The sequence below is a fragment of the Aricia agestis genome, chromosome 13 (assembly GCF_905147365.1).
Source record: "Aricia agestis chromosome 13, ilAriAges1.1, whole genome shotgun sequence".
NCBI lineage: Eukaryota > Metazoa > Arthropoda > Insecta > Lepidoptera > Lycaenidae > Aricia > Aricia agestis.
The window spans coordinates 16,014,559-16,042,239 of NC_056418.1; the positions used below are offsets into that span (position 1 = coordinate 16,014,559).

Below are 27,681 nucleotides of genomic sequence, written 5' to 3' on the forward strand. Positions count from 1 at the left end.
CTTCGAAGCTGCATCGTGCAATGTCATATATGATAGGCAAAGACAGTGGAGTGTGGACCATCGATAGTTTTATATTGGTAACTAGCTTTTGCCCGCGGCTTCGCTCGCTTTAAGAAGTATTATAATTATTTACAATCTTTTATCCCTATATTATCCTCTTAGGGGTGGAATTTATCAAAATCCTTTCTTATATCCTATCTATAAGTACTCACATACGGATTTGCTCGATAGTTTAACTCCAAATCGAAGGACATATTTAATTCGACCTCTGTGGCTCAGTGGGTGGGCTGTCGGTAGCTCAAACCGGGGTCGCGGATTCGAATCCCGCCGACGGAACAAAAAGTTTTCAAAGTTCCTGGGTCATGGGTGTGTATTAAATGTGTGTATGATATAATAAAAAACTTAAATATATGTATAGTATAAAGTATTAAATATATTTCCGTTGTCTGGTACCTGTAACACAAGTCCTTCAGGTACTTAGCACGGGGCCAGATTGACGTGGTGTGAAGCGTCCATAGATAAAAAAAAACCGTCGATCCGGCTCGAAGCAAGCCTTGGAGCTGTCAGTTTTGCGGTCCACACGGTGGTTATTGCTCGATTGGGAGTAAAACTATCGAGCAAAACCGTATGTGAATACTTAGCTTTAGGTGATAATTACATCATAGTAGCTTTATGCATGAAAAGTCTCAGCCCGATCGGTTTAAAATTGAAAAAGTTTCATACAAATTTTCATCCCCTATATTATACCCTTGGGGGTAGAATTGATTAAAACCCTTTCGAAGCGGATGTTTACGTCATATTATCATCTACCTGCCCAAATTTCAGCCCAATCCGTCCAGTGGTTTGGGTTGTGCGTTGATAGATCACTGTGTCAGGCAGTCAATCACATTTGAGTTATATATAATATTTAGATGGAGTATTCCCATTTGGAAATTATAATTCCATGCTTACGAAGTGCTAACCAGCAGTTCGTGAGCACGTAATATTATTATATATGAATTATCTTGGTAAGTCTTTACCTTCGTACACTTCGTGTCCAGGACTCCAGACGCACACCATGAAACCTTGTTTTGGAGCTCATCGTTTATGCAGTAATAATAATATTATGATTGTTTCCAAAGAATATTATTTGTACAAGAACGACAAGTTTTTAGCTCACTAGACTTACTAGATAAAGCCATAATATTTTTTTGCTGACTTGAAATATGTTACTGAATGTTTATATACGAAGGTTTCGTTAAAAAGCGAAATGAAGCAAACCAAATCCAATTTCTGAATCCATCCGGACGCAACTAGTTTAATCCAGTTATTTCCGGAAAGAAAATTCGACACGTGTCAACTGTTACTCGAGGTGGCGAATTAGATTACCGGGGTCCGATTCTTTAGCTCGAGCGTCGTTATGACGAACGACTGAGACAGCCTGCGGTGGAAGGAACATTCGAATTACGAGAATTGGACACCTGATAACATTGCAACCCGTCGCCCATTCTCATCACGTCCTTGATTAATTTTTCTTGCGACGCTTCAGTTTTTCTATATTTGATCAAAGTACGGGAGATTTTTTTGTTGAATAGGCTTGATTATATACCGAATTAAGTAAAAACCACGATCTGTTTCGAGTGGTTTCATCAAATCACCTAACCGAATATGGTGGTACTCAACGCTTATGTCAATTTCATACATTCTTATCGGCGATTCTATAAAGAAGAGATAAACAAGACATCTTGGATAAAGGGCCTGGTTACACCCACCACGTAGAATGGCGAAACAATACTTTCGGCCAAGCACTCGGTATGTTTATTATGGATATGCTCGGCCGAGGGCATTATCCCGCCACTCCAGTCGGTGGGTGTAATAAGGCCCTCAGGATCGTACGTCGTTGGTCCGCTTCAAGATCATACGTCTGCCAGTAGGAAGGGGCTATAGTTGCAGTGGTGAGAATGTGGGGTGGGCCAACGCCCGTTTTAAAAAAGTAGGGGCTAGTAAAACGACATGTCATGTTAAATCTATATTCTCATGTCAAGGTCGCAGGTTGATGTCACGTCGATATCATCCAGTTCCATGTTCGAAGCGTCTGTAACAATCAAAGTTAATTTTATAATATTTTTTGCACTGAAAAGATAGGTTTAAAAACTGTGCCATTGTAGACTGATTGTAAGGGTTTAATGTCACAACATGCATCTGTTAATCTGTTATTTCGTAATAGATATTGCCTACGTATTAATATCCTAACTTCTCCAAAAATCATCCTTAAATTTTCAGGTAGCAACTGCGTCTGAACACATTGTAGTCGTTAATATGCATATGGGTCACGTTATAAAAATATCTTTCATCGCTTCCCTCATTGGAAAACCTTATAGAATTTCTTATTTTTCCTCCGACCGTATAAAGTGCGTCAGAGATAACGAGCCACAAATTAGTTAAATTATGGGACAGGACGCGCGAGGGTTGTAATATGGCCTCCGCACCATGTTAATGTGACGTTGGTTTTATCAAAACCTTTGATAGGCTTTGGGTTTTATAAGTAAGATTTTACTAAGCAGAAATAGTTGTAGTAGCCCGGAGATGCCCGGATCCTTTTTTAGTAAACATCAAAATTAAAATCAAAATTGTTTTATTTCTGAATAAATTTAAAATAAATGTTTTCAGAATGTCCTACATGATGCCTACCACCGGTTCGGAAACTAACCCGGCGAGAAGAACCGGCGTAAGAAACTCGCACGGGGCCCACTTTTTTACCAAAAAAAGTGAGAAAAAAATTAATCTTTTAAAATAAAGTTTACAATTTTGTAACTAAATATTATATACAATATCCACATACATAATTGTAAGTCCCATAATAATGAAGAAGTAGCCTTGCAAGAAGCCATCCTACTCCCAAGGTGTGCCATCGTTTATGAAATCATTGACCTTATAATAGGCTTTGGCACACAAACGTTCTTTAACTACTTTTTTAAATTTATTAATGGGAAGATTTTGAACGTTTTCTGGGATTTTATGACATGACATGAAAAGTATATTGTATCATCAACAGCTCGAAAGTATTACCTTTCTGTTAATGTGGTCCTGTTGTTTGAGGGTCTATTTACCAAATTCAAACCAATAAACCTTAACTACATTATTAGTACTCAATGACACCCGCTGAGTTTATGTACTTTGAGCAATGAGCCCTTTCCCGAGACTCAAAGTACCTCCATACCAAATTTCAACAAAATTGGTTCAGGGGTTTGAGCGTGAAGAGGTAACAGACAGACAAACAGATAGACATTAGTATGGATATATTTTTGGGGACATAATTGACAAATAATAATAATAAAACTTGAGAGGTGTCAAGGGCATAAACCTAATATAAGGTATATTAACTTTATGGTCAAGGGACATCCGAATGGAACGAAGTTATTTCTTATATTCAAAAAATCTGTATTAATGCATAATATACAATATACATACTTACTCAAATAAAAAAAAAAAACGCCATTTACTGACGATCAGGAATAGTTAACAACGCGTTGCTGTTTATTCTCAAAAAACGTCATCTAGTTGACGCACGGAATACTATCAACGACCTCTGCCCCTACCATGCAGGTACTAATAAAAAAGTGTCGTTACAACTTTTTCGGTCTAGCCCCTTTTCGCAACGCGCAATAAGGAACTCCGTTCCAATAATACATGCCATTGTTATATCCGATCTTAGGTTTATGATCCTGGTCCCAGGGCTGTCGGTCGACGCTGGCGAGCGCGCTGTACACCACGTGACCCCCGGCGTACACCACACACACTCCGCTGAACACCACCTTCCATCTGCTCGGGTTGCTCTGGAAGTTGAGACGACAGTAAGCTTGTTATACAACATCTTTTAGTCACAAGTTACAACTGGTTACTAATGGATCGTAGACTAATATTTTGTATCTCTAGACCAGCACCCGTAGCATGGCTACAGTAGAAATACGAAAGTATAGACAAACAGCGGAGATAAACTGAAGGCGCCGTTCTGATCTTTACCGCGACTAGCCGCGATCGCCAAAAAATCAAATATAATGCCACTTTATGACATAGACTACAGTCCTAAAAATTCAAATAAAATCCTAGTTTATTAACCGACTTCCAAAAAACGAGGAGGTTATATATTCGGCTGTGGATATTTTTTTTTTATGAAGTAGAGTGTAGACTATAGTCTATGTCATAAAGTGGCATTTTAATCGAATTTTTGTCAATCGCCTCTACACAACGCCCACATATTTTTGAGTCCCACACTACCCTCTTTAGACGCCCACAAGAATTTTTTGGGTCCCGCCTTTTAGATGCCAACAAGAAGGCGTTAGCGTCCACTTAGGGAAATACTGCTCTAGAGTAGTCTCTGAGTTGAGACCCGTGCCTCTTACATAAAACTCATTGCAAACTTATCTTAATAGTTACTACAGCCCTACGACATGCAGCAAGTTAATCGCGCGTAGTATGCCAAAACTCTATTAGCTGACTGAGTAAACTGGGATTAGACAGTATCGCAAGCTATATCACTTAGCGAAGCGAAGATTGCTACCTAGTAATAAGGCCGCCACTGTGACACCTAAATATTTTGTCTTTTTTTCTTGTATTCCTTAATGTGTATCTTTATAAGTGTGCACAATAAAGAATATTTCATTCATTCATTCATTCGAAGCCTATAATGCCGTACACGCCATACATTTTTGATTCCCAGCTTCGCTGTATAATAATCGGATTCAAATTGACTGAGTAGCTCTTTATGTCTCAAGTCCCAGAGAGAGCCGTGACATGAATGGTGCTCAATCCACTGGGGATGCTCCTTTGCGCATTCACCCATGTAAAAAAGGTGGGATCTGTCGACTGGGTTTGACGTAACGCGACCAAATGACAGGTCTGCTCGGTCTACCTTCCTGGGTCCCACCATTTATGTTCGGTCTACTCACAACATCGTCCCCTACGACAGCCCCACAGGTGAGCGGCACGAGCGCCCCCACCGCCGCCCCCACCACGCCCGTCATCATCAGCAGGCTGCTGGCGAAGTTCTCCGTCACGTCGCTGTGGTTCTCCTGAAATGTCACGCCAGTCAACTTCACGTAACTTGTCCCTCAATTCTCCTTAATTATGCAACGTAGATATGCAGCTTTGTTTCTTGATCGATCTAGGAAATATATTTTTTTTATACGACAAACCGTTTTGTTTTGTTTGTTTGACATATTTGATGATAATACATCTTAGTTTTTTGACAAAAAACGGACTGAGTCAAACAAACAACGATGAGAGAATAGGGTACAATTCGAACATCTTTCGTAAGTGACGCTTCATAAAATCCTGGTATTACGTTTTATTTTGGCCACTCTCCTTGTAACACTGTACAAACAAACTGACATATTCCTATTTGAAAATAGTTTTAAATATTATGATATGTCATAAATCATGACAAACACATAAATAATAATATTATGAAGACGATAAAACATATCGTCTTCATAATATTATTTTCTAAGTATTTCTGAATTTCCTGGCATACTTCCAATCGGCACACGATCACTCACGGTATCCATTTATCACTTACTAATAGATGCTGAGCCGCCCGTTATCAATCTGCCTGACCCTCTTTAGTTGTGTTTCATATGCTATAGAGAATTCTGTTACTTCATATTAAAATCCTATAAACCCGTTATCCGGATAAAATCATTATGAGTGGAATACGTTATGCTATGATAAGCTGTTATTTAATGGTCTAAAAGAAAAAGGTGACATGATCACCTAAATAATAATAATAATTATACTTATGTAAAAACTAGATAATGACTGAACTTCGAATCACTTTCCTTCTATAATCTATATATATAAAACTCAAAGGTGACTGACTGATTGACATAGTGATCTATCAACGCACAGCCCAAACCACTGGACGGATCGGGCTGAAATTTGGCTTGCAGGTAGATGTTATGACGTAGGCATCCGCTAAGAAAGGATTTTGATAAAATCCAACCTCAAGGGGTTGAAATAGGGGATGAAAGTTCGTATAATATAAACCTATAAACATTACCACGAATATTTCAAGTCTAATATAAGCCAAATCGCTTCTGCCGTTCTTAAGTTTTAGCGAGACTAATAAAATTCACAATTATTTCTGTTTATATAGATTTACCAATAACAAAATATAATGAATGACTTGTGAACGTAAGCACAGCATTTGCATCAATTGACATTGCGTTGAATATACTGCTTGATGATGCCTGCAAATTTACAACCCGCAAAACAGTTTACTGCGCGAGAATTTTCCGGGGCAAAAAGTATCCTGTATCCTTTCTCGGGGCTCAAAGTATCTCCGTGACAAACTTCAGTAAAATCGGTTCAGCGGTTTAAGCGTGAAGAGGTGACATACCGACAGATACACTTTCGCGTTTATAATATTAGTATAGATATGTTGTTCGTCTGCTCGTCAAAGCACTCACCAGGAACCCCGAGTACTGCAATCCGACGAAGGCTTGTGAAACTATCATCATCATCACCGCCAGCCGCGGCCAGCCCGGCAGGAGGTGCGGCGTCACCACCAGACACAAACACACGCCCAAAGCACCTGGTGCAATAGACAGAGAGAATGAGAAAATAACATGAAATAATAAAATAATACTCCTATCACCAGCAGTATTTCCTGACCAATACGACCTGCAAACCTTCAAGAAGATAGCGTATTCCCTCTGAAAAGGCCGGCAACGCACCTGCAGCTCTTCTGAATTCTGATATTTCGATTATCCATGGGCGAAGGTAGTTGCTTTCCATCAGGTGACCCGTTTGCTCGTTTGCCCCTTATTTTATAAAAAAAGACATAATACTTACCTATTATTAGTTTTTGGCTGGCACTAGAGACACTTGAGTAATTACATATTAGTTTTTGGCTGGCACTAGAGACACTTGAGGATTGTCCCATGCCCAAAGTTTGCAATTATTATAGTAATAGAGAGGGAAATAGTTGCTTATATAGAAAAGCGGTCTTAGCAACACTATGCGCCATTACATTGTAACATCTCCACTGCTCCTTAAATTATGTGACATGACATAAGGAGAATCTACACTTGACCGCTGTAAAGTGGACCCTCGTAGCATACTAAATGTATGCTACGAGGGTCGACTTTACAGCGGTCAAGCTTTAAATAGTTTTAGCAGCTAGTTAGTTAGCGCTTTGAACAATTACCGGTCTATCCAAAGAAAACAAGCGTAAGCAACTTTATTAACAGTAACTAATAACATTGAAACGTTCAGTAAAATATGCCTAAACGACTTTAATAGCCATAATATCTGGTACTTATTAATTAACCCACCTCATTACAATACTACTAATTACTGAACTCGTGTCATTACATTGAACACGGGTCTTCGATAAACGGTAGCGTTTTACACTGGAATTAAATGGAATCCTTTTCATTCCCTTGGGATTGGAAGGATTAAAGGTAATTTGCTTTAACAGAACTATGTCGACAATAATTACTGTAAGGTATTTAACCTAGCGCTTGGTTTGCTACAGTGTGTGTAAAATATATGTTTTTTTTAAATGAAATAAGGGGGCAAACGAGCAAACGGGTCACCTGATGGAAAGCAACTTCCGTCACCCATGGACACTCACAGCATCAGAAGAGCTGCAGGTGCGTTGCCGGCCTTTTAAGAGGGAATAGGGTAATAGGGGAGGGTAGGGATGGGAAGGGAAGGGAAAAGGGGAGGGTAGGGAAGGGAATAGGGTAGGGGATTGGGCCTCCGGTGAACTCACTCACTGCGCGAAACACAGCGTAAGCGCTGTTTCACGCCGGTTTCCTGTGAGAGCGTGGTATTTCTCCGGTCGAGCCGGCCCATTCGTGCCGAAGCATGACTCTCCCACGTATAAATATTCGTATGCCGATAAAACCTTAAAGTAATCTGCTTATTGAGAAAACCAACAACCTTCAAATCCTAGAATTGTTGGTGTTATTCACTTTTTAGCTTATCCCAAGAACAACCCTCAACATTCTTTCTCTCAAGAAAGCTCCATCGACTTGCTTCCCTCTTTTATAAATAAATAGCGACATAATTTTTGGGACGTGGGAGAGCCATGCTTCGGCACGAATGGGCTGGCTCGACCGGAGAAATACCACGGGATCACAGAAAACCGGCGTGAAACAGCGCTTGCGCTGTGTTTCGCTGAGTGAATGAGTTTACCGGAGGCCCAATCCCCTACCATTTTCCCTTACCTACCCTCCCATATTTCTTTCCCTTCCCTCCCCCATTCCCTATTACCCAATTCCCCTTAAAAGGCCGGCAACGCACCTGCAGCTCTTCTGATGCTGCGAGTGACCATGGGCGACGGAAGTTGATTTCCATCAGGTGACCCGTTTGCTTGTTTGAACCCTTATTTCATTAAAAAAAAAATCCCCAAGCTGGCAACACAGCGCATTCTTGTGACTTACCAAAGCCATTGATGACCTTCCTAAAGTATCGCATGTCGAAGACGTAGTTGAAGCGCACCACTCGGAAGGCGAACTTCGCTACAGGAGCCGTCAGGGTGTACACCAGCCATAGTGTGGCCAGGGGAAATGCTGCTTGAATCGAGCTCTGAAAGAAAGATAATATGTGGAAGAGGGATTGAAAAATAATCAGTACAATATAATGCTTTCAATTAAAAAAAAAATGTTTTATTTCTGAGTAGATTTTAAGAAAATACTTTCAGAATGTTAATATTAGCTACGGGTGCCTACCACCGGTTCGGGAACTATCCCGGCGAGAAGAACCGGCGTAAAAAACTCGCACGGGGCCCACTTTTTTTACCAAAAAAAAAACCTAGCCAAGTCTCGATGTATCTGCTTGTTTATGTCTAAAAAGTAATGAAATCTAGACAAAGTCGTGCCAAGCCTGAGTTTCCTTACTGCGATTTCTTTACTATTTAAATAGTTAATGCTGTGTGACTTGGCCGAAACTTCGCTTTAGCTTAACTTCGGAACTAAATGACCTACAGACTTGAAATTTTGGATTTTAAGTATGTGATTATAGCTTTCTGGATTACCAAAATTTCTGCTTTCTGGTCTTATCCAGAAGTTCTCAAATAGCGGCCTGATAATGCGGTGAAATGGTTCTAGTAAGGACTGTACGGCAGCGTCTGCCATGCGCTTTACTTGGCGGGGGAACTGCTGTGCCCCCAGATTAGCTACTGCATAATATTAATAGCTACCTACAACATCACAGAAAACCAGTGCTCCCTGCGAAAGTTAGGCTGTGTGAATCGTGATAAACTCAAAAATGTGTGTCTGTCTGTCTGTTCTCTTAAAACTTAACTCTTAAACCGCTAAAATGATTTTGATGAAATTGAATAATATGCAGACTGCAGAGTTCTCATGCGCTTATCGAATTTGTGCAACCACGTGCAACATCATGTATTATAAAATGGGGCACTATTTTATTATAAAGTAGGCCACGTCGTTTCAGAGCGATTGAGGGTACTTACAGCCCAAGGGATGATGTTTTAAATCGCTCACCTCAATAGGTACAACTGAAATTAATGTTTCAACAATATTTGAATGGCTCGCATTTCAATAAAGGTTGCAGCGATTGCTATTAAGCCGCATTCATGCGAAGCGTGTATCAGAATATATTATAGTAGACGAGCCCAATGTGCTATTCGTGTGGTTACTGGAGCGTCATGGAGATCTAGTAGCTTGTTTATATCAGATAAAACTGATTTAAAAATAATAAGAGCGCTTTTTATTTTAGCGCTGACTTCAGAAACTGCAGCCATTTTAAAGTTATGAAAAAGGAAGTATATTCAAAAAATTAATTATTTAGGTAAATTATAACAAGATTTTAAACAAGGACTAAATCTTTTTGTTGAGTGCAGTATCAAATACTTATCTGGGAAGCTTAGTTACGAAAATATAAAGCTATATGTTTTATATATTAAAATGTCCCTACAGGCTTACCTTAATCGTCAGTGTTTTATTTGGAAGCTTATTTGGGTCCCCCTATGTTAATCTGACAGATCCGATGACATTTTAATACTTGAAAATAACTTTTTTAAACCCACCACGTGAGAAATCTGATTTCTATACCATGATGACTAGACACAATATGTGGAAAGCCTATACAAGCTTAATCTGACACTCTCGAGCATGTCACGAAATCCCCTCTTGGGCTCCCCTACTATTATTTTCGATAAGCCATTTCAATATAAGTAACACATAAATATATCATTTGAAAAATAAAATGTTGGAATTTCGACAAATTCAACGTATTCACAGGTATTCGTATGTTCTGCCTGCGTAAGTGCTGTGTTTAACTGAAAAAAGTGTAGGTATTATTTTCGATATAAAAATTGTGTACGTTTACGATATTTTGTTTTATTTAGTAGTTTTCTATGAAAGTGTAATTATAAACGCATATTTATCAATTCTCATAATAATAATAACTCCCAAATCAGTTTTGGTAATTGTGGCCGGTTTCATTGAAACCTGCAGGCCAGTTACGCAGGAATCATTTTATAGTGCCCAAGCAGTGCACAAGAGCACTCTCTATTCCTTTTACTTTCATAACCCAGTGGGACGTAAGACCGACACGAGTGGCGAGAGATCAGGCGCAGGACCGACTTTTTATGTGCCCACCCGACGCATCGATCATTCTTATAAGTTACACCTACACTATATAGAGGTATAACAATAGCAGAGCCTGTTTTTGGCTTTAATCACGTTACATCCTAACTTAACAATTCAAAATAGCCTACTTACCATTTCAACTGACCGGTTGAGGGAGTAGAACAAGGCAGGTAGCTCGGTGAGACAGAAAATGAACAGCACGTTGGAGGCGGCCCGCGCGCCCGCCAGACCCCAGAAATTACGCGACCGGACTATACGCCGCCAGGGGAGGGGGAGGTTTTTCTAAAACAAAATGATTATATTGATACAGTGGATGATATGTAACTGGAAGTACTAGGTACTTTGTATAGTGTATTTGGAACCACCCATTGAATTGATTTAATTCTTCAAGCCCCATAAGAGCACCGGTGATCGCGACAATAATAGAATACAATAGCATTACCTGGAAACTGTGATTAAGGACTGAGTATTAAGGAATAGTAGTTTTTCATATTGATGGTCATTTCTTTAGAAATACAAAAAAATTAGACTATTTTTGTTGTACCATCGTGGAAATTGATTCCTAGGTAGTTGACGGACCTACGTCATGTGGTCGACTTAAGTCAATTCAATGGCTGTCAACGGTCGGATGGGTTTGACGTAATGCGAACAAATTACTCGGGTCCGTCAAAAAGGCAAGGAATCAATTTCCTCTACCACATAAATTAAGTTACGTTCTAACGTACTGTTTTCGTGTGTAACTTAGAAAAAACAATGTATATTGTAACTTTTTTTTTCACATATTTGTATCACAAAAGGATCCATTAAAAACATCTGACGACGTGTGTGTCGATTATAATTATTAATTGCATCATCAATCAAATCGATTTTATCAATTAGTCAATAAATCGCTAGCAATTATTCATCTCAGCATATGAATGGACGTATTAATGAACGAGAGAGTTTTCGTTTTTATTTAAGCCAGTTATTCAGATGAGTATATAGTAGGTACGCTTCGATCACATAGAGTACCCTGATAATGTTATTTTTACCTTATCGGGTGTTTAACGTTGTTCGTGGCGGCCGAAAAGGAAGATCTTCCGACCGAGGGAGATAGCATGCTCGGTCAGGCCGAAGCCCACTGACGTCATTTCAGACGTTGTATATATCTTGCCGTTCTCCGAAACTTCGATAGCGCGATGCAGGAATGTTAGGCGAATTGTGGGTACCGCCACAGGTGTAACATAAATACCTACCTAAGTCAGATAAATTGATATCTCAGTATTCGCGTGTTTATTTTGTATACTGTACTCGATGACAAGTTTTTTGACAGGGAGTCAATGACCGCTATTGTCTCGATTCCCCGAGTACACCTTAGTCATCGTGCCATAGTCAAAATTTACGTTTAAGATGAGTTAATACGAATTAACCAATTGAAGTAAACTACTACTTAATATTGACAAACCTGAGCTGAGCGATCGACACGACTGGCGCGAGATCGTATCAGACAATCAGACCTTCGGCCTGCAAGGTCCTGAATCCTGACTAATTTTGGAAACATTTTTCTGAGTCTAGTTCCAGTCAAGTCAAGAACCACTCTCTAAGTCTAAGCCATTGTACCGTGAAGGCGTTGACAACATAACATTACGTAGAAGTAACAAGTTAGAAATTTTTGCCTCGTAGCAACAAATATAATAATAATAATATACTTTATTGCATTCCACAAAATAATACAAGAAAACACTAAAATGGCGGCCCTATCACTAAGTAGCGTTATAACAAACTAAAACTAATAAACACACACAAAAACGATTAAAGTGAAAGCATACGATGAAAAACTATTAAACTAATAGTTAATGGAATCAGGCGTTACTTTGCGGAAATCCATAGTTTAAATTTAGTTTGTTATTATTAATTAACGTTGTTCGGACGTTGTTCGTAGAGTCCACATCCTGAGGATGCTCCCGCGATGTTGGGGCGAAACGCGCGTCGAGGTTGTCAACCTGCATGGTGGTAAGGGGCCTTGCACGGATTTGCCAACATTATTGCTTGTGTGGTGGTGGTGTTTGCAAGTTCTTGCATGCGAGTGTACGCATAGGCAGTGTGGGAGGAGGGAGGTGCTGTACGCATTCCTATAAGTACACTCACTCATTTACTTAAAGGTGGAAGTTGTTTTCGCAGAATATTGCTAAAAATAATAACAAACAAAATTTATTAAACTAATGTTAAAAAATCTAATGATTACAAGGCTAAACAATGTTTTCATCTGTTCAATGATTTAGTCAGATAATAATTGTTAAGTTGTCTTTTAAATGCATTTAAGTTTTCTGACTGTCTGTCTGAACTGTCTGAATATACCTGTTTGTAAGTCTCCATCGCATCTCTAATCATCTCCTTCTCCTTGTCCCCCACGGCCTCGTGCTTGTCCGGCGTGCTGGACGTCAGCAGCACCCACATGGTGGCCACGGCGAGGGTGCCCATGGCCTGGGCGTAGCACACCAGCTCCCACCCCAGCCGCGCCCGCGTCAGCGCACCGGAGATGGGAAACGCGATTATCGTGCCCAAGTGGAGAGCTGGAAAAGTCAAGGTCAAATAAAAATTCTTAGATTGAATCTTTTTATCCGGGTACTGTACGAATAATTTTATTTTACTAGTCCGGTAATTATTTTACGGTTTTTAATATTTATTTTATAGATTTCTTCTTCTTTACTTCAATTCTTCTTTTTAATAAAAAAAAAACTAATATACCCGGACGAATAAAACATAAGAATTATTCGTACAGTACCCGGACTAACAGTTACACCGAAATTCTTATTCTAACTTAGATAGTAAAATCACACAGAAAAGTGCAAAAAATCATATTCTCCTTTCCTGTTGTCTTCTCTACCGTGCCTTCGCGCAAAATAAATCACACAAGATCTGTGCACACATCCATAACAAAGTATAGTACTATAATATGTTCTTTCCTGTGGTCCACTCTTTAATACTGCCGGGTTTCATTAAAATAGGTACAGCCAGGGCGTGATGGTAGCCAAGAGAAACGATTGTGACTCTTTCGTAGAGAAGTACCCAACGTCAAACGTGTTGGTGTAATTTGTCATGACAGTACAGACAGACTTTACATTTACACAGAGTACTTTTTAGAACAAAAATTATAATATTCCCGTGGAACATAAGATATTATATTATGTATAAGCATACATATTATACACTATTCGTAATATTGTACCTAATATTATGAACGTAGAACGCATTAGCAATAAATCTAGTATTATCTAACAGATATCGCTGCAGGTCATGCAGACGATACCGATGGCCGTCTAGCGCACATTACTATTGACGTATTGCCTCCATTTCCAAAACGTTTGGCAATTATGTAAATTACATAATAATAACATGACCTATCCGATATATTATCTGAACATGGACAAAGTTCTCGTTCGACCAACATCAAAACTTTGCCTCTACATACGCAAGAATAAAGCCTATAATTTAAATGTCAAGGTAATCTTAAACAATACAAGGAAACTACACACGGAAATGAGAAAGTATGAGGAAAGGGCCTGTCGCCTGATTCGACGGTGCTGATAAGTGTTTTCCGTCCTTTACTTAGTTGAGCGACAACTTTGCCGATATTGCATTAATTAAAGGAAGCGTATCTATTTTCATGGCGTAATATTATTTAAGGATCTAATAGCAACTAAATTTAAAACTAATGTCTCACCATTCCCAAGCAGTAATATAAATTAAATGCACGTCGGATTGCACTTTAAGTTGAGACAAATGGAGCCATGTCTCCAGAGTGTTGGCCGTTTAATATTGGCGGAGTGACTCCCGGCTCACTGGTACTCACTAGTACTCACTGGTACTCTATAGTACATACTCGTACTCTGTAGTACTCTCCACTACTCACGACACATTAGCAGTAACCCCTGAGGGTCGTGTGTCGTGGGCACTAGAGTATTCCGTTTGCAGCTAGATTGGATACTTCTGGATAATGTTCGTGTAGATAAAACGTGCAATATGGGTATAATATATTAGCTCTGGGGTATATAAAGAGTATAGGATTTAAATCAGTAGGTAATTGAGAATTCACCTTTCGACTTGAACAGACTTGAATTAAGCTTTCAAAACATATCTTTCGAATAAGGCCGGCCATAGACGAACCGCATATTCTTTGCAGTCAAAACCGATTGCAAAATGCGGTCGCCGCACGGCGAACTGCAGTTTCCATACTAAATTCATATCCACCATACACGGTGCAAATTTCAACGCATCCGATTTAGAGCAGTCGGTCCCGAGTGCAACTTGAGTCGAACTTGCGGTCCGTCTATGGCCGGCCTTAGTCTCATTTATTGTAATGGCTTCCTACAAGATCTGCACTCATCTCTGACAACATAAAACGCGTTTTACTTCTGTCCTTACTCATTCAACTCATAAAAGCCAGAAGTTAGTCTTAAACTAACTGCAAAAACAACTGATAATAATATTGTCTCATGTCTAAACGACAAACTGTAAATTGCGTGTAATGACACATTCTATAATATGGATTGGTATAGCTTGTGTGTATTGTGACACGATAGTATTGCTTAGCGATTATTCTCTTCAGTCTTCATTTTTTAGATAGAAACTCTCTCTAGTAACATCTTTCATTATCTAGTCATTGGTCACCTTACCGGTATGTATAGCATAGCTAAACATCCGCCTCTCGCTGGGCAGCAGCCAGGTGGCGCTGAGGTGGTGCTGGACGGGGGTGAGACACGCCTGCGACATCCCCGCGAACAGCTGCGCGTTCACCGCAGCCGCCCAGCCACCCTGAAAATTGGTCTCTTTGAACTAGATATAGCCCGCAAATTGAGAAGAGGAAATTCAAAAAATTTAAAAATCTTTGGTACTACACTTGATTACGAAATCCTAAAAAATTCTAGGTTCTTTCGTGTAGTCTGCTTTAAGTATTTTGTTTTTTGCCATGCCAATATTTTCATATGTAGACTTAAAACTGAAAATTCTCACATTTTTCGTGTAGTTATCATCATTGGTTGGCATATTATTACCTTGTTAATAATAGTGGGCATGGCAGCGGCCAGTCCGCCGTTGATGAGCAGCACAGCGGTGAGTATGAGCTTGTCCCCCGCCTGCTTCAGGTACCGCTCTGCCGGGAACAGCGCGATGGCGTACCCCATCAGGAACGCCGAGAGCACGCTGCCCTGCGTGCGGCGGTCCCAGTCGTGGATCTGGAGTTATAAGTAATGGTGAAACTATGTACTAACAGAGATGCTGTTCATAGGAAGATTGCGGACCTACGTAATATTGGTTTGTTACAATTAGTTACCGAAACTCTGTACGTAGTTTTTGCGTCTAAAAAAGTTTGGGACAAAATTGAAACTAAGAAAAACTGGTATTAATGTTTCCGGGAGATACTAAGTAGATCATATTGCACTGTCGCATATTTTTCTATAAGACCTAGCATCCCAGTTTAATCCTCCCTATAATATTACAAAGTCGATAAGACTAGACAACAAAAGAACAATACAATAGAAAAGATTATTTGTAATACGCCCTTAATATAATATTTTCAAGAAGAAACTGCATCTTCTATACACGTCAGAATTTCTTGAAAGATGACCCATGACCATCCATTAGCTTATGCACTAAAACCTCTTACGTCTGGGTTCTATAAAGTGTGTACGTGCCAGGGTTACTGAGGCAGTCGGAGTGGAATAAAACTCCTGACATATCACCGAGCATGCAGCTGAAGTGACTGTAACGCTGCCAAGCTACTAAAGCTGTTCGAACCTATTAAGGTGACGCCTTGATAATTTGGCTGCAGCGATATCGATTTTTCTCAACGATGACTAAAGCCAGAGACCAGCCATACTCTATGCTAAAGCTAAGAAATTAGCATTGTCAGTATTCATCATGTTTTTGTCTTTGAATTACCAATAGCATACCATGATTGGTCAACTTTTATAACACAGAATAATTAATCAAAAATACCTCTATAATAACGGGAATTCTAATTTTGCCAACAGAGGAGAGTGATTTAAGCTTTCAAAATTTTTACATAGATTAGTTCAAGCATACACTATATTTGCCCATAGCTTATATGAAATATATTTATGGTTTTAAAATTACGCAACAAAAACCATTTTGTCGCTTACGCCCTTTCCATTTCTTGCTGTTCCATTTTTTGTTTTCTATGAGAGGCCGGCCCGGCCTCTTATAGAAAATAAGCGATCTAAAACATATCCAAAACGATTTTTTTTACTTTAACGCGCTGTCACCTTAAAGCTGTTCCAACAAGAAAAAGTAAGTGGAAGTGATATTACGTGCTTACTGCAAAGTGGAGTCGATATTGGAGAAAATATTATCTGAAATCTTTTAACATTTTACATTTCTGATGCACTTATCAGCCATAGTCCTTTGACTAAATGGTAAATGAAAACCTTGCTTGAGACTGCTTTTTCTCTCATTTTCAGTGGTAAGCTCACAAAACATAAGTTTCAATAATTTATAATCCCTTTTCATAAATTGTATCCAATGAATAATAGGCTTTCTTCTCTTGTCTGACACGTTGGAAAAGTCACTTCACGAACAAGGACACTTTTATACGTTGTGTAAATACTTTTGTTGGTAATGGGCTTATAGAACTGTAGCCAAAACACTGTTCTACGTAATAAAGGTCATGGATATACAGGGTGTAACAAAACTAAGTGATAATACTTTGGGGTGTGCACTAAATCTATTTCTGTGGTGTGCACTGTGCATGTGTCCCTCATAGAGAGCTCGCTGTAATAGTAGCATCGCTGAAATAGCAAATTTCTTTTTGTGATTTGTATGGGCAAGCGCCACGAGCTTCCCCATAAAAAAGCGAAAAATTTTTTTGGTCTTTTTCCTACTTTCACAGTGAACTCTCTACTAGTGACTACTGACTAGTACTAATTATCCACAATAAAGTATTATCCCATAGTTTTTATACACCGTGTCTACAAACCTGTATGTAAGTATCATTGACTCTGGTATGGTCGGCCACGGCCAGCACGGCGACGGCGGTGCTGCTCCTCAGCGTGCCCAGCGCCAGCGAGCACAGCGCCATGTACACCATCTGGATGTGCCGCACTCCCAGCTTGAAGCCTGGACAGAACACCTGTTTAGAGACCTCGGCTTTCCGCAGTAGCGGGGTGGGGGGGCGACGCTGGGTGACAGCCCAGGGTGCAGGATAGAAAAACCGGCTAAGTGCGTGTCGGGCCCCGCGCAATATAGGGTTCCGTAGTACAATCGTTTGATAATTTTTGTATGGTCAATGAATGTATATTTATTACGTCTTTTACACTACTAACAACATCTTCTCAGTTACGTTCAAAGTAATTTGAACCAAAAGCTATACTTCGCCGAAAATTTTTTTTTAGTTGATCGGCTATTGCTCGATAACTTATGAAGTCTTCTTAGCCGTGACAGTTTTCCTTTTAAATTCGTGCCTGAAGGCGCCGTTTGTTATATTTCTATGAATTGTTGCCGCATATAATTTATAACGCCATCTGTTGTTGTGTTTGTGCACTGTTATGACATTGGACGAGGTCTTATCGATCCTATCCTAATAATCCTCTCTTTCCCTCGATATCCGCTACGCGAGTTTGGCGCCACTTGCGCCAATAGTGAAGTTCGTCGCAAAACGTGGCCGCAGGACTGAAAGAGTGAAGTCCTTCTGTTCCGCTTGAGCCGCGCTCCGCGCACCGCACCGCGCTTCGCTAAAAGCCGCGAATTTTCTATAACCGCTAAAAAAGGGGGCCCCCCTATACATGTGACGCTGAAAATCCGCTGTTCCCATCCAAGGTAAGATCTCTAATTTGTTATATTGGTGTATTCATGCAGCAGCAGATGTTATCTTGTGGTGTGGTAACGATTCATAGTTTATAAATTTTTAAACTTAATACAGTCCACTAAATTCGCATACAAACCATTTGGTCCTTCGAGCCGGATAATATTCTTAATTTGTGCGTTATTTACCGCGTTTTTTAGTTAAATTTATCCGCAAACTCGCTTTTTCTCGTATAATTTGTGTAAAACAAAATGGCGACGACGCGAAGCCATGAGCACGCTGACGCTTCAGCAAAAATGGCAGGCGAACGGAACTTAAAACTCGCTGAAATTAAAGCCGCTGCGTATTTTCAACGTATGCAATCTGTTTTTGATTCGATTCCAATATCGACCGCGCCCACTAGAAGTTCGCAAGATTTTTTAACCAATTGCGTAACTATAGATAGTATCCGCGCCGAATTTATTTCCGCAATTAATAATAAAAATGAGTTAACTTTAATTCTTGATCCTAACGCATCGCCTGATTTTCAGCAAATTTTCGCATTTGATGACTTGTATAATCGAGTCAAAATTGAAGTAGCCAACCGCTCCACCATAGAATCAAAAGAAAGCGTTGTAAAATCGAATTGTAATCATGATAACGACAATAATTCTAAAATTAGATTGCCGCGATTAGAATTACCTTCTTTTAACGGGGACATTCAAAATTGGTCTATTTTTTATGAAAATTTCCACAACATAATACATAGTAATAATACTTTATCCAACTCAGAGAAAATGCAATATTTGCTTGGTAGATTAACGGGGCACGCGCTCGACTTAAGTAAAGGAATTTTACCTACGGGCGACAATTATTCATTATTATGGTCCGCACTTTGTGACAAATATAACGATAAACGTTCACTTGCAGTGTCTTATTTTAACCAACTTCTTAAATTACCAGTAATAAATACCGCAACTCCGGCCGCTTTGGAGGGTTTTGTAGATAAATACTCGACGCTTGTGTCCGCTTTAAAACAAATCGATATAACAAATTTAGCTGAGTTCATGTTTGTTCACTTAGGATTGAGATCGTTAGATTTAGAAACTGTTAAGTGTTTTGAAATGCATATTAGAGAAAACAAAGAATTCCCAACATCATCTGAATTAATTAAATTTATCAGAGACCAGTATCGCGTTCTAAGTCGCACCAATTTTAAGAATATTGTAAAGTTTTCTAGCTCACAAAACAATAACAATACTAATTCTTACAAAACTCGCGCCGCGACACAGAATAAAACGTTTAAAACATTTGTCAACATTCAAAGTAGGTATGATTCACCGTCTCCATACGCATTTAATGAAACTAAATCATTAAAATGTAATTGTTGCAATTTTGATAAACACCAGTTGTATCAATGTCCTAAATTTATATCATTAAATCCCTTTGAACGTTATACGTACGCGAAAATTAATAAATTATGTTTTAATTGCCTTAGCCACCGTCATTCAATAGTAGATTGTAATTCTATTAAACGTTGTCGTTTTTGTTCGCGTAATCATCACTCGCTTATACATTTTTCGGATTCTACAAAACAAGCTTTCGCTAATACAATGACTCACGCTGAAGGTCATAACAATAATTTAAATACTCCCGCAAAACCTAATCATAACCGCAATAATAAACATATCGCATTGTTTTCCCGCTCGCCCGCGGCCGCAGCTCGCTATAATAGTTCGCTTCCGCGCGCCAGCGCTGGTGCCTACTCGCACGCTCCCCGAATAGAAGCACGCAACTCTCCCTCTTATTCTCCCGCATATGAGAATTCCGCTCCCCGCATAAATACATGCAACAACGCTCCCTCTTATTCTCCCGCATATGAGAATTCCGCTCCCCGCATAAATACATGCAACAACGCTCCCTCTTATTCTCCCGCATATGAGAATTCCCCTCCCCGTGTAAGTACACGCAGCAATTCTCTCTCTTTAGGGCTTCGCCCTCCCGCATACCCTCCCGCTCCCGCTTCTTATGAAGAACACGCTCCCCACGCATACGCACAAACCGCGCATGTTGCAGACGCACCCGCGCATTTCCCGCCCGCACGCACTTCTAAGTCAGAGGATGTGCAACAAATTAATTTCGCTTCCGCACGAAACAATCAAAATATTTCGCTTTGTGTTACGAATACGCACTCGGAGGTCATTGACCCTTCGCGTAACATTTACGACCGCTTAAATTTACCGCTATTTTCCGCTCAAAACGCTCAAGTTTCAGGTTTAGGTGATGTTGCGAATAACCCCTGCGGGTTAACAAATTTAAAATTAATTTCTCGCTTAAATGATAAGGTTCGGTTTGATTTACAGCCTTACGTGGTTGATAGAATTACTAGTGAATTGCCCTCATGTAAAGTTGACATTTCTTCGCTATCTTATTTAAAGGATTTGCCGCTCGCAGATAATTATTATTACCAACCCGGTACGATTGATATGATACTCGGTTGTGAAGTATTCGCTCGCATATTGTTACAACGTAAGTTTTCTCGCGGTTCAAACGAACCTATCGCTATAGAAACTACACTCGGTTTTTTGATTTTAGGCAAAGCTCAGACCGCGTCAACTGACGATCGCGCTCAAACTTTCTTTTGTAATTTTAATTGTACGTTTGAAAATTGTATTTCCCGTTTCTTTGATACGGAAGAATTACCTAGTGATAATTATTTAACTCCCGCTGAACAAGAATGTGAAAATATTTTCGAACAGACTACGTCGCGAGATAGTAATGGTAGGTACTCGGTCGCGCTACCATTTAAGGCTGACCCCGCGTCGCTAGGAGAGTCTAGGCATATCGCCGAGCGCCGCTTTTTATCTCTCGAACGCCGTTTGTCAGTAAATCCGCTAGTTAAACGTGAGTACGATAAAATAATAAATGAGTATATAGAAAAGGGTTATATTACAATTGTAAATAACAACACGCTTAATTCGAATCAATATTATGTAATTCCGCATCACGCTGTAGTCAGAGGAGATAAATTAACAACAAAAGTTCGAATGGTTTTAAATGCTAGTATGAAAACATCTTCAGGTATTTCGTTAAATGATATTTTACACACGGGAAGAAATTTACAATCGGATTTGTTTCGAATTATTTTAAATTTCCGACTGTTTCCGGTCGCGGTAAGCGCTGATATTCGACAAATGTTTTTACAAGTGACAGTTAAAGAGTCCTTTCGACAATATCAAAGAATTTTGTATAGATTTAACTCGAATGAGCCTATTCAATTGTATCAGTTTAATAGAGTAACTTTTGGTATGACATGTAGTCCGTACTTAGCCATGCTCGTAATACGTCAACTTATGAACGATGAACGTTCACGATTTCCTATTGCGGTTGCAGCCTTAGAAAAGGACGCAATATATACAGATGATGTTGCCCTGAGTTTTAGAAATACCGCTGAAGCTATAACCGCGTCAAAACAGCTGATTGATTTGTTCGCCGCCGGCGGATTTGACTTAGTCAAATTCGCTAGTAATTCATCAAATTTTCTTGGTGCTATGCCTTCTGAGGCTAGAGTGACCGATTTAATTGATATAGGTTCAGACGGAAATCTTAAAATATTAGGCCTACAGTGGTCGCCCGCTTCAGATAATTTCTGTTTTCGCGTTACAGAGGATGACCGTAAGTGTACTAAACGTAACATCCTTTCATTTGTGGCTAGGATTTGGGATTTGATGGGATTCGTAGCTCCTGTCACGCTTTTAGCAAAATTAATTATTAAATCGCTATGGGAAAGTCATATAGAATGGGATGACCCACCGCCCGCAAATATAATTTCTTTATGGAACACTTTCGTAAATGAGTTGCCTTGTTTACAGCAAATTATAATTCCGCGATTTGTAGGTATTCAACCGCATGTAACTCTCACCATTTTCGGTTGCGCCGACGCAAGCGAGCGCGCATACGGTGGAGTAGTTTATCTTCATGTTTATTGTAAAGAAACTCGCCGGTCTATGGTTAGCTTACTGTGTGCTAAGTCACGAGTAGCGCCGTCTAAAACAAAAATCACGCTCGCTAGATTAGAATTAAATGCCGCTTTAATGTTATCTAAATTAATAAGTACTGTTCAAGATACATATCGCAGTCGTTGTAACGTACACAATACATTCGCTTTTTCTGATAGTATGGTCACGTTAGCATGGATTAATTCAACTCCCGCACGCTGGCAAACTTATGTAGCAAACAGAGTGGCACATCTTCAAGAAAATGTAAACCCGCAAATTTTTTACCATATTAAAGGTACCGAGAACTCTGCTGACTGTCTGAGCAGAGGCTTGACTCCAAATCAGTTAGTCAGACATCCGTTATACTATAATGGCCCGCATTTTGCTCATTTACCTGTTACGGAATGGCCGCTTAAAAAATTCGATACTAGCAGCTGTGTCGACCCGCCTGAAATTAAAATTAACGTATTAAATACTAATGTAGTTGAACGTGTATACCCGCCTTTATATGAGTTGGCTAGACGCGTTTCCTCATGGCCAAAACTTCTTCGCATAGTCATTCTAGTTTTTCGCTTTATAAAGAAGCTTCCTCGTAAATTTGAAATTCAACATTTAAATTATGCAGAATTAGCAATTTTACGCGATGTACAAAGTGTTCATTTTTCCGAAGAATTTAAACTTAATTTGTCAAATAGTAATTTGCCTAAATCTTTCGCTAAATTAAACGCATATGTTGACGAAGGCCTGTTTCGTGTAGGCGGAAGGCTTGCGAACGCAAATCTCGATTACGATAGCAAACATCCAATATTATTGCCAGGAAAGGATCATGTTGTTGATCTAATTATCGATTACGAACATAAGCGCAATCTACATACCGGACCTGGTCTTTTACTTTCAATAATGAGACAGAAATACTGGATTTTTGGTGCTCGTAACGTTATAAGAAGGCGACTTAGTAAATGTAACCTATGTTTTAAATCTAATCCGCGACCACAATTTCCGCTAATGGGCGATTTGCCTGCTTGTCGTGTTCGCGAATCTAAACCATATTCCCATTGTGGCACGGACTTTGCGGGACCTATTCAAATTATCCCTTATCGCAAGCGTGGAATACGCTCCTGTAAGGCATATATCTGTTTGTTTATATGCTTAGTAACGCGCGCTATTCACATTGAACTTGTATCCGATTTATCAACGGCAACGTTTTTAAACGCTTTAAAACGGTTTTTGTCCCGCCGAGGACCAGTCAGTGTTATCTATTCTGACTGTGGTACTAACTTTATCGGTGCTAGATCTCATCTTAACGCTCTATATAATTTAATTAACTCACCGGAATACAATAAGGAATATTCCACAGTTTTAGTTGAAAACCGTATAAATTGGAAATTTAACCCGCCGCAATCGCCGCATCACGGTGGTATTTGGGAAAGTAATATAAAATGTATCAAATCACACTTAAATAAAATTATAGGCAATCAATTATTAACTTATGAAGAGATGTCAACCGTACTTACTCAGATTGAAGCTTTACTCAATTCGCGTCCGCTTTCATTACTCAGTTCGGATCCAAATGATCCGCAACCCTTAACTCCCGCTCATTTTTTAACTTTAACGCCGCTTAAATCATTGCAACATACTGATTATAATAATGACCGCGAACACTTGCTACAAAAGTATCAGCTGATAGATAAAATTGTTCAATCCTTCTGGAATAGATGGAGAGTAGAATACCTAAACACGTTACAGAGTAGACAAAAGTGGATACAGAAATCCAAGTCAATATGTACTGGTACAATTGTCTTGATTAATACAAATAATATTCCGCCATTACAGTGGCCAATCGGTATTATCGTCAAGACTTATCCCGGCGCTGACGGAGTTGTACGTGTGGTAGATGTTAAAACAAAAACCGGTGTTTTTCGTCGCTCCGTTACTAAGCTTTGTCCATTACCTACCCAGTAAATGTAACATTTTCTCTATTCGTAGTCTATAAGTATTATTTAAGTTATTTTGTTAACTATTTCACTCGGGTGAACTCGCGTTAATTTAATTTGTTTCTCGTATAATAACCGCTTAATTATAACGCATTTAAACATTAGCTAATTTATATTTTGAAAGTGGATAAGACTATCCCTTTCAAGGGGGGGAGGATGAAGGCGCCGTTTGTTATATTTCTATGAATTGTTGCCGCATATAATTTATAACGCCATCTGTTGTTGTGTTTGTGCACTGTTATGACATTGGACGAGGTCTTATCGATCCTATCCTAATAATCCTCTCTTTCCCTCGATATCCGCTACGCGAGTTTGGCGCCACTTGCGCCAATAGTGAAGTTCGTCGCAAAACGTGGCCGCAGGACTGAAAGAGTGAAGTCCTTCTGTTCCGCTTGAGCCGCGCTCCGCGCACCGCACCGCGCTTCGCTAAAAGCCGCGAATTTTCTATAACCGCTAAAAAAGGGGGCCCCCCTATACATGTGACGCTGAAAATCCGCTGTTCCCATCCAAGGTAAGATCTCTAATTTGTTATATTGGTGTATTCATGCAGCAGCAGATGTTATCTTGTGGTGTGGTAACGATTCATAGTTTATAAATTTTTAAACTTAATACAGTCCACTAAATTCGCATACAAACCAGTGTCAAATTACAGCTTTGTAGGTCCTATAACCTGAGAAAAACCGTGGACAGATAGACAGACAGACACCACACATTCCCACCAGGAGATACAGTGGTGGGAATGTGTGGTGGGCCAAAGACAGACAGACAGACTAACGGACAGACAGACGGACGGACAGACCGAACCAACCGAACTATTAGGGTTCCTTTTTGACTACGGAACCCTAAAAAGGGTACCATAAACAATACCTGAGACTTTGTATACAACATTTGAGTTTCTAAGATTACATATCCCGATTTGGATCGCACAAATCGTACACAATTATTGATTTGTCTTTTTTTATTTGAGGTTATCCCACGAAGCTAAAGTATTAGCTTCATGGGTTATCCTTTCCGATCACATAAATAGTCGTTTAAAATGGCCGCGACGTGCGGGCCTGGCGTCTAGGGTTGCCAAGCATAATATGGATAAAGTCCGACTTTTAAATGTCCGGCCAAAATAAAAGGGCGTTCGGCTTTCGATGGCATATAATATATTTTTATAGGAAATTCAAATTTTAGACGACTTTACTTTTAAACAAAAAATACGCGCGATACTGAACTATTTAATATATAAACTGAGAGTTAGCTTCTCAATAGCAGAGCGCCCGGCCCTTTTGTACCAATTTCCGATTAAGAGTGTGTTCCAACTAACAGCTCAGCGCTTTATTCACATGACCTCGTTATGCGCAACGATTCCAGTCGAATCCTAAACTTACACTCCCCGCAACGCAGATCTGATGGAAACGCAGCCTTACTTTGGTTTTTTCCGGCTCAAGTTTGCTGACATGGCAAGTGGCAAGTGGCAACCCTACTCGGGTTCGCCGTTTCATATAATGCCTAAACGATCGAGATGAGAGCCCCGAATGCCGCTCAATATCGCGATTACCACTAAATCGCCGATTTCTGCGCCTGATGGCACTTAATGTGGAGTTTGTTTTTTAATTTTGGAAACATAAAACGTTTTACTAGAAGCCTGGGTTAAGATTTAGATAGACTATGTTGTTTATATTGCGTGATTGTTAAACAAATAGACACAAGAATGATTATTGTAACATTCAACAACAACAATGCATGTTTATAAATTTCACGATAAAAACATAGGGCACGTTGTTTGATAATGATACGGACGAATATTAAAAAAAAAAAAAACATTAAAATCTGTTCATCTGTTTTAGAGCTACTATGGTACGGATGGTTACGCACGTAGACCTGCCAAGCCAAGACGTTTTCTTTATCGCTTCCTTAGAATCGCCAATTAAAATGTACGGAATTCACTGTTGACTGAGTCGAATGTCGACTTTATTTTATCGGTCAATTTCATACAATATATTCATCAGTGACTCTAAGGAAGCTATAAAGAAAACGTCTTGGCTAAAGGGCAGGTCTACGTGCGTAGCCATCCGTACCATCGTAGCTCTAAAACAGATGAACAGATTTAAATGTTTTGTTTAAAGCTAGAATATTACTCCATCCAAATAGCCATTACAAATAAATTCGGCGATTGAACAAACCCTACTTCTCTATTTTACTTGCATATAAACCTATTAAGCATGACTGGTGAGACATGATCAATACTTAAGGAGAGTTCTCGGTACTAGATTCTTATTATAATTATGTAATAAAATTAGGTAATTAATTTTTGACCAAATTTCCCTTTAAATAAATGAATCATGGACACTTAGTAAATTACTATGCGGCCGGCGCGGGGAGCAGCGAGCGCGCGGTATCCATTGCGTTGGCTAAATAATAATTATTTAACTTTAAGCTACATTTACTCAGTGATCAATTGATATTATTTTTTCATATTTTTTTTTTGAACTAATATAATAGCCAAATATCACGTCCTCGAGTATTGAACAGGTCTCACCAGTCATGCTGTATACCTTTGTCTGCTGCAGTTCTTTAGTTTCATGAAATATACTTAAGAAGCTATATGACGCCCGTTGCATCTAAAATCGTTTATCGCTGCATTTTCCGGGATAAAAGTATCCTATTTCCTTTCCCGGACTCAAAGTATCTTAATACCTTACAGAAAAATCGGTATATATATACAGACAGACAGACACACGAACTTATAATATTAGTATCAGTAATGAAACTCACTGGTCTTCGTGATGATCCCATCGTGTCCGTCTTCAAAGTTATACCTCAAGAACTCCGCGTCCATGGTTGACTTCACTGTCACTACATGTACAGTTTCTAGACAAAACAACCTAAGGTATTTGTTTTATTTTGTTTGACTTGCGTAGTTAAATAAATCATATCAAATCAGATAAGAAATTGTGATAATAAACCTTAGGATAAGACAGTAAGGTGGAGATTCGCGTGGCGCATTTAGTAGGTAATCTAGTTGTAAATTTTTTGATTTCTGCGGCGCAGATAAAGGTGTCTTTGCACTTGGCGTACTCCTGTAGGTCGATTCTGGTAAATACTGTTACAACAATATAGCTTAAAAAAAACATCTCAGTGTATCAAATATATAAAAAGTGTTCACATAAAAATGTGTCAAAATAATATGATACACACTGTGTTGAAGCAGTTATTATAACTTACTAGCTGTCCCGGCAAATGTTGTTTTACCATAAATGATTTTCCCTGTTTTCCTGCTTTTCTCTTGGAGTTTTTTCTGAATTTTCTTTTGTATAGACCTC

General features: G+C 39.3%; 1 protein-coding gene across 1 annotated transcript; it reads right to left on the reverse strand.

The window, feature by feature from the left end:
• Positions 1 to 1,995: 1,995 nt before the first annotated feature.
• Positions 1,996 to 27,225, reverse strand: LOC121733070 (putative inorganic phosphate cotransporter). Its single transcript, XM_042123170.1, has 11 exons — positions 27,134 to 27,225; positions 17,575 to 17,714; positions 15,635 to 15,814; positions 15,257 to 15,395; positions 12,939 to 13,153; positions 10,734 to 10,883; positions 8,430 to 8,574; positions 6,447 to 6,571; positions 4,929 to 5,051; positions 3,674 to 3,815; positions 1,996 to 2,074 (listed from the first exon to the last, which is right to left on the reverse strand). The coding sequence occupies exons 1-11, from the start codon at positions 27,195 to 27,197 to the stop codon at positions 2,007 to 2,009; spliced, it is 1,491 nt and encodes a 496-aa protein (XP_041979104.1). The 5' UTR covers positions 27,198 to 27,225; the 3' UTR covers positions 1,996 to 2,006.
• Between the last annotated feature and the right edge of the window lie 456 nt (positions 27,226 to 27,681).

What these genes read in the sequence shown, in the direction of transcription:
- LOC121733070 (XM_042123170.1), bottom strand. Translation starts at nt 27,197, where the DNA reads ATGGACGCGGAGTTCTTGAGGTATAACTTTGAAGACGGACACGATGGG. An exon ending in TGCAGTACTCGGGGTTCCTG is followed by an intron (nt 5,052 to 6,446) that starts GTGAGTGCTTTG and finishes GTGACATTTCAG; the next exon opens with GAGAACCACAGCGACGTGAC. An exon ending in CTGTCGTAGGGGACGATGTT is followed by an intron (nt 3,816 to 4,928) that starts GTGAGTAGACCG and finishes CTCAACTTCCAG; the next exon opens with AGCAACCCGAGCAGATGGAA.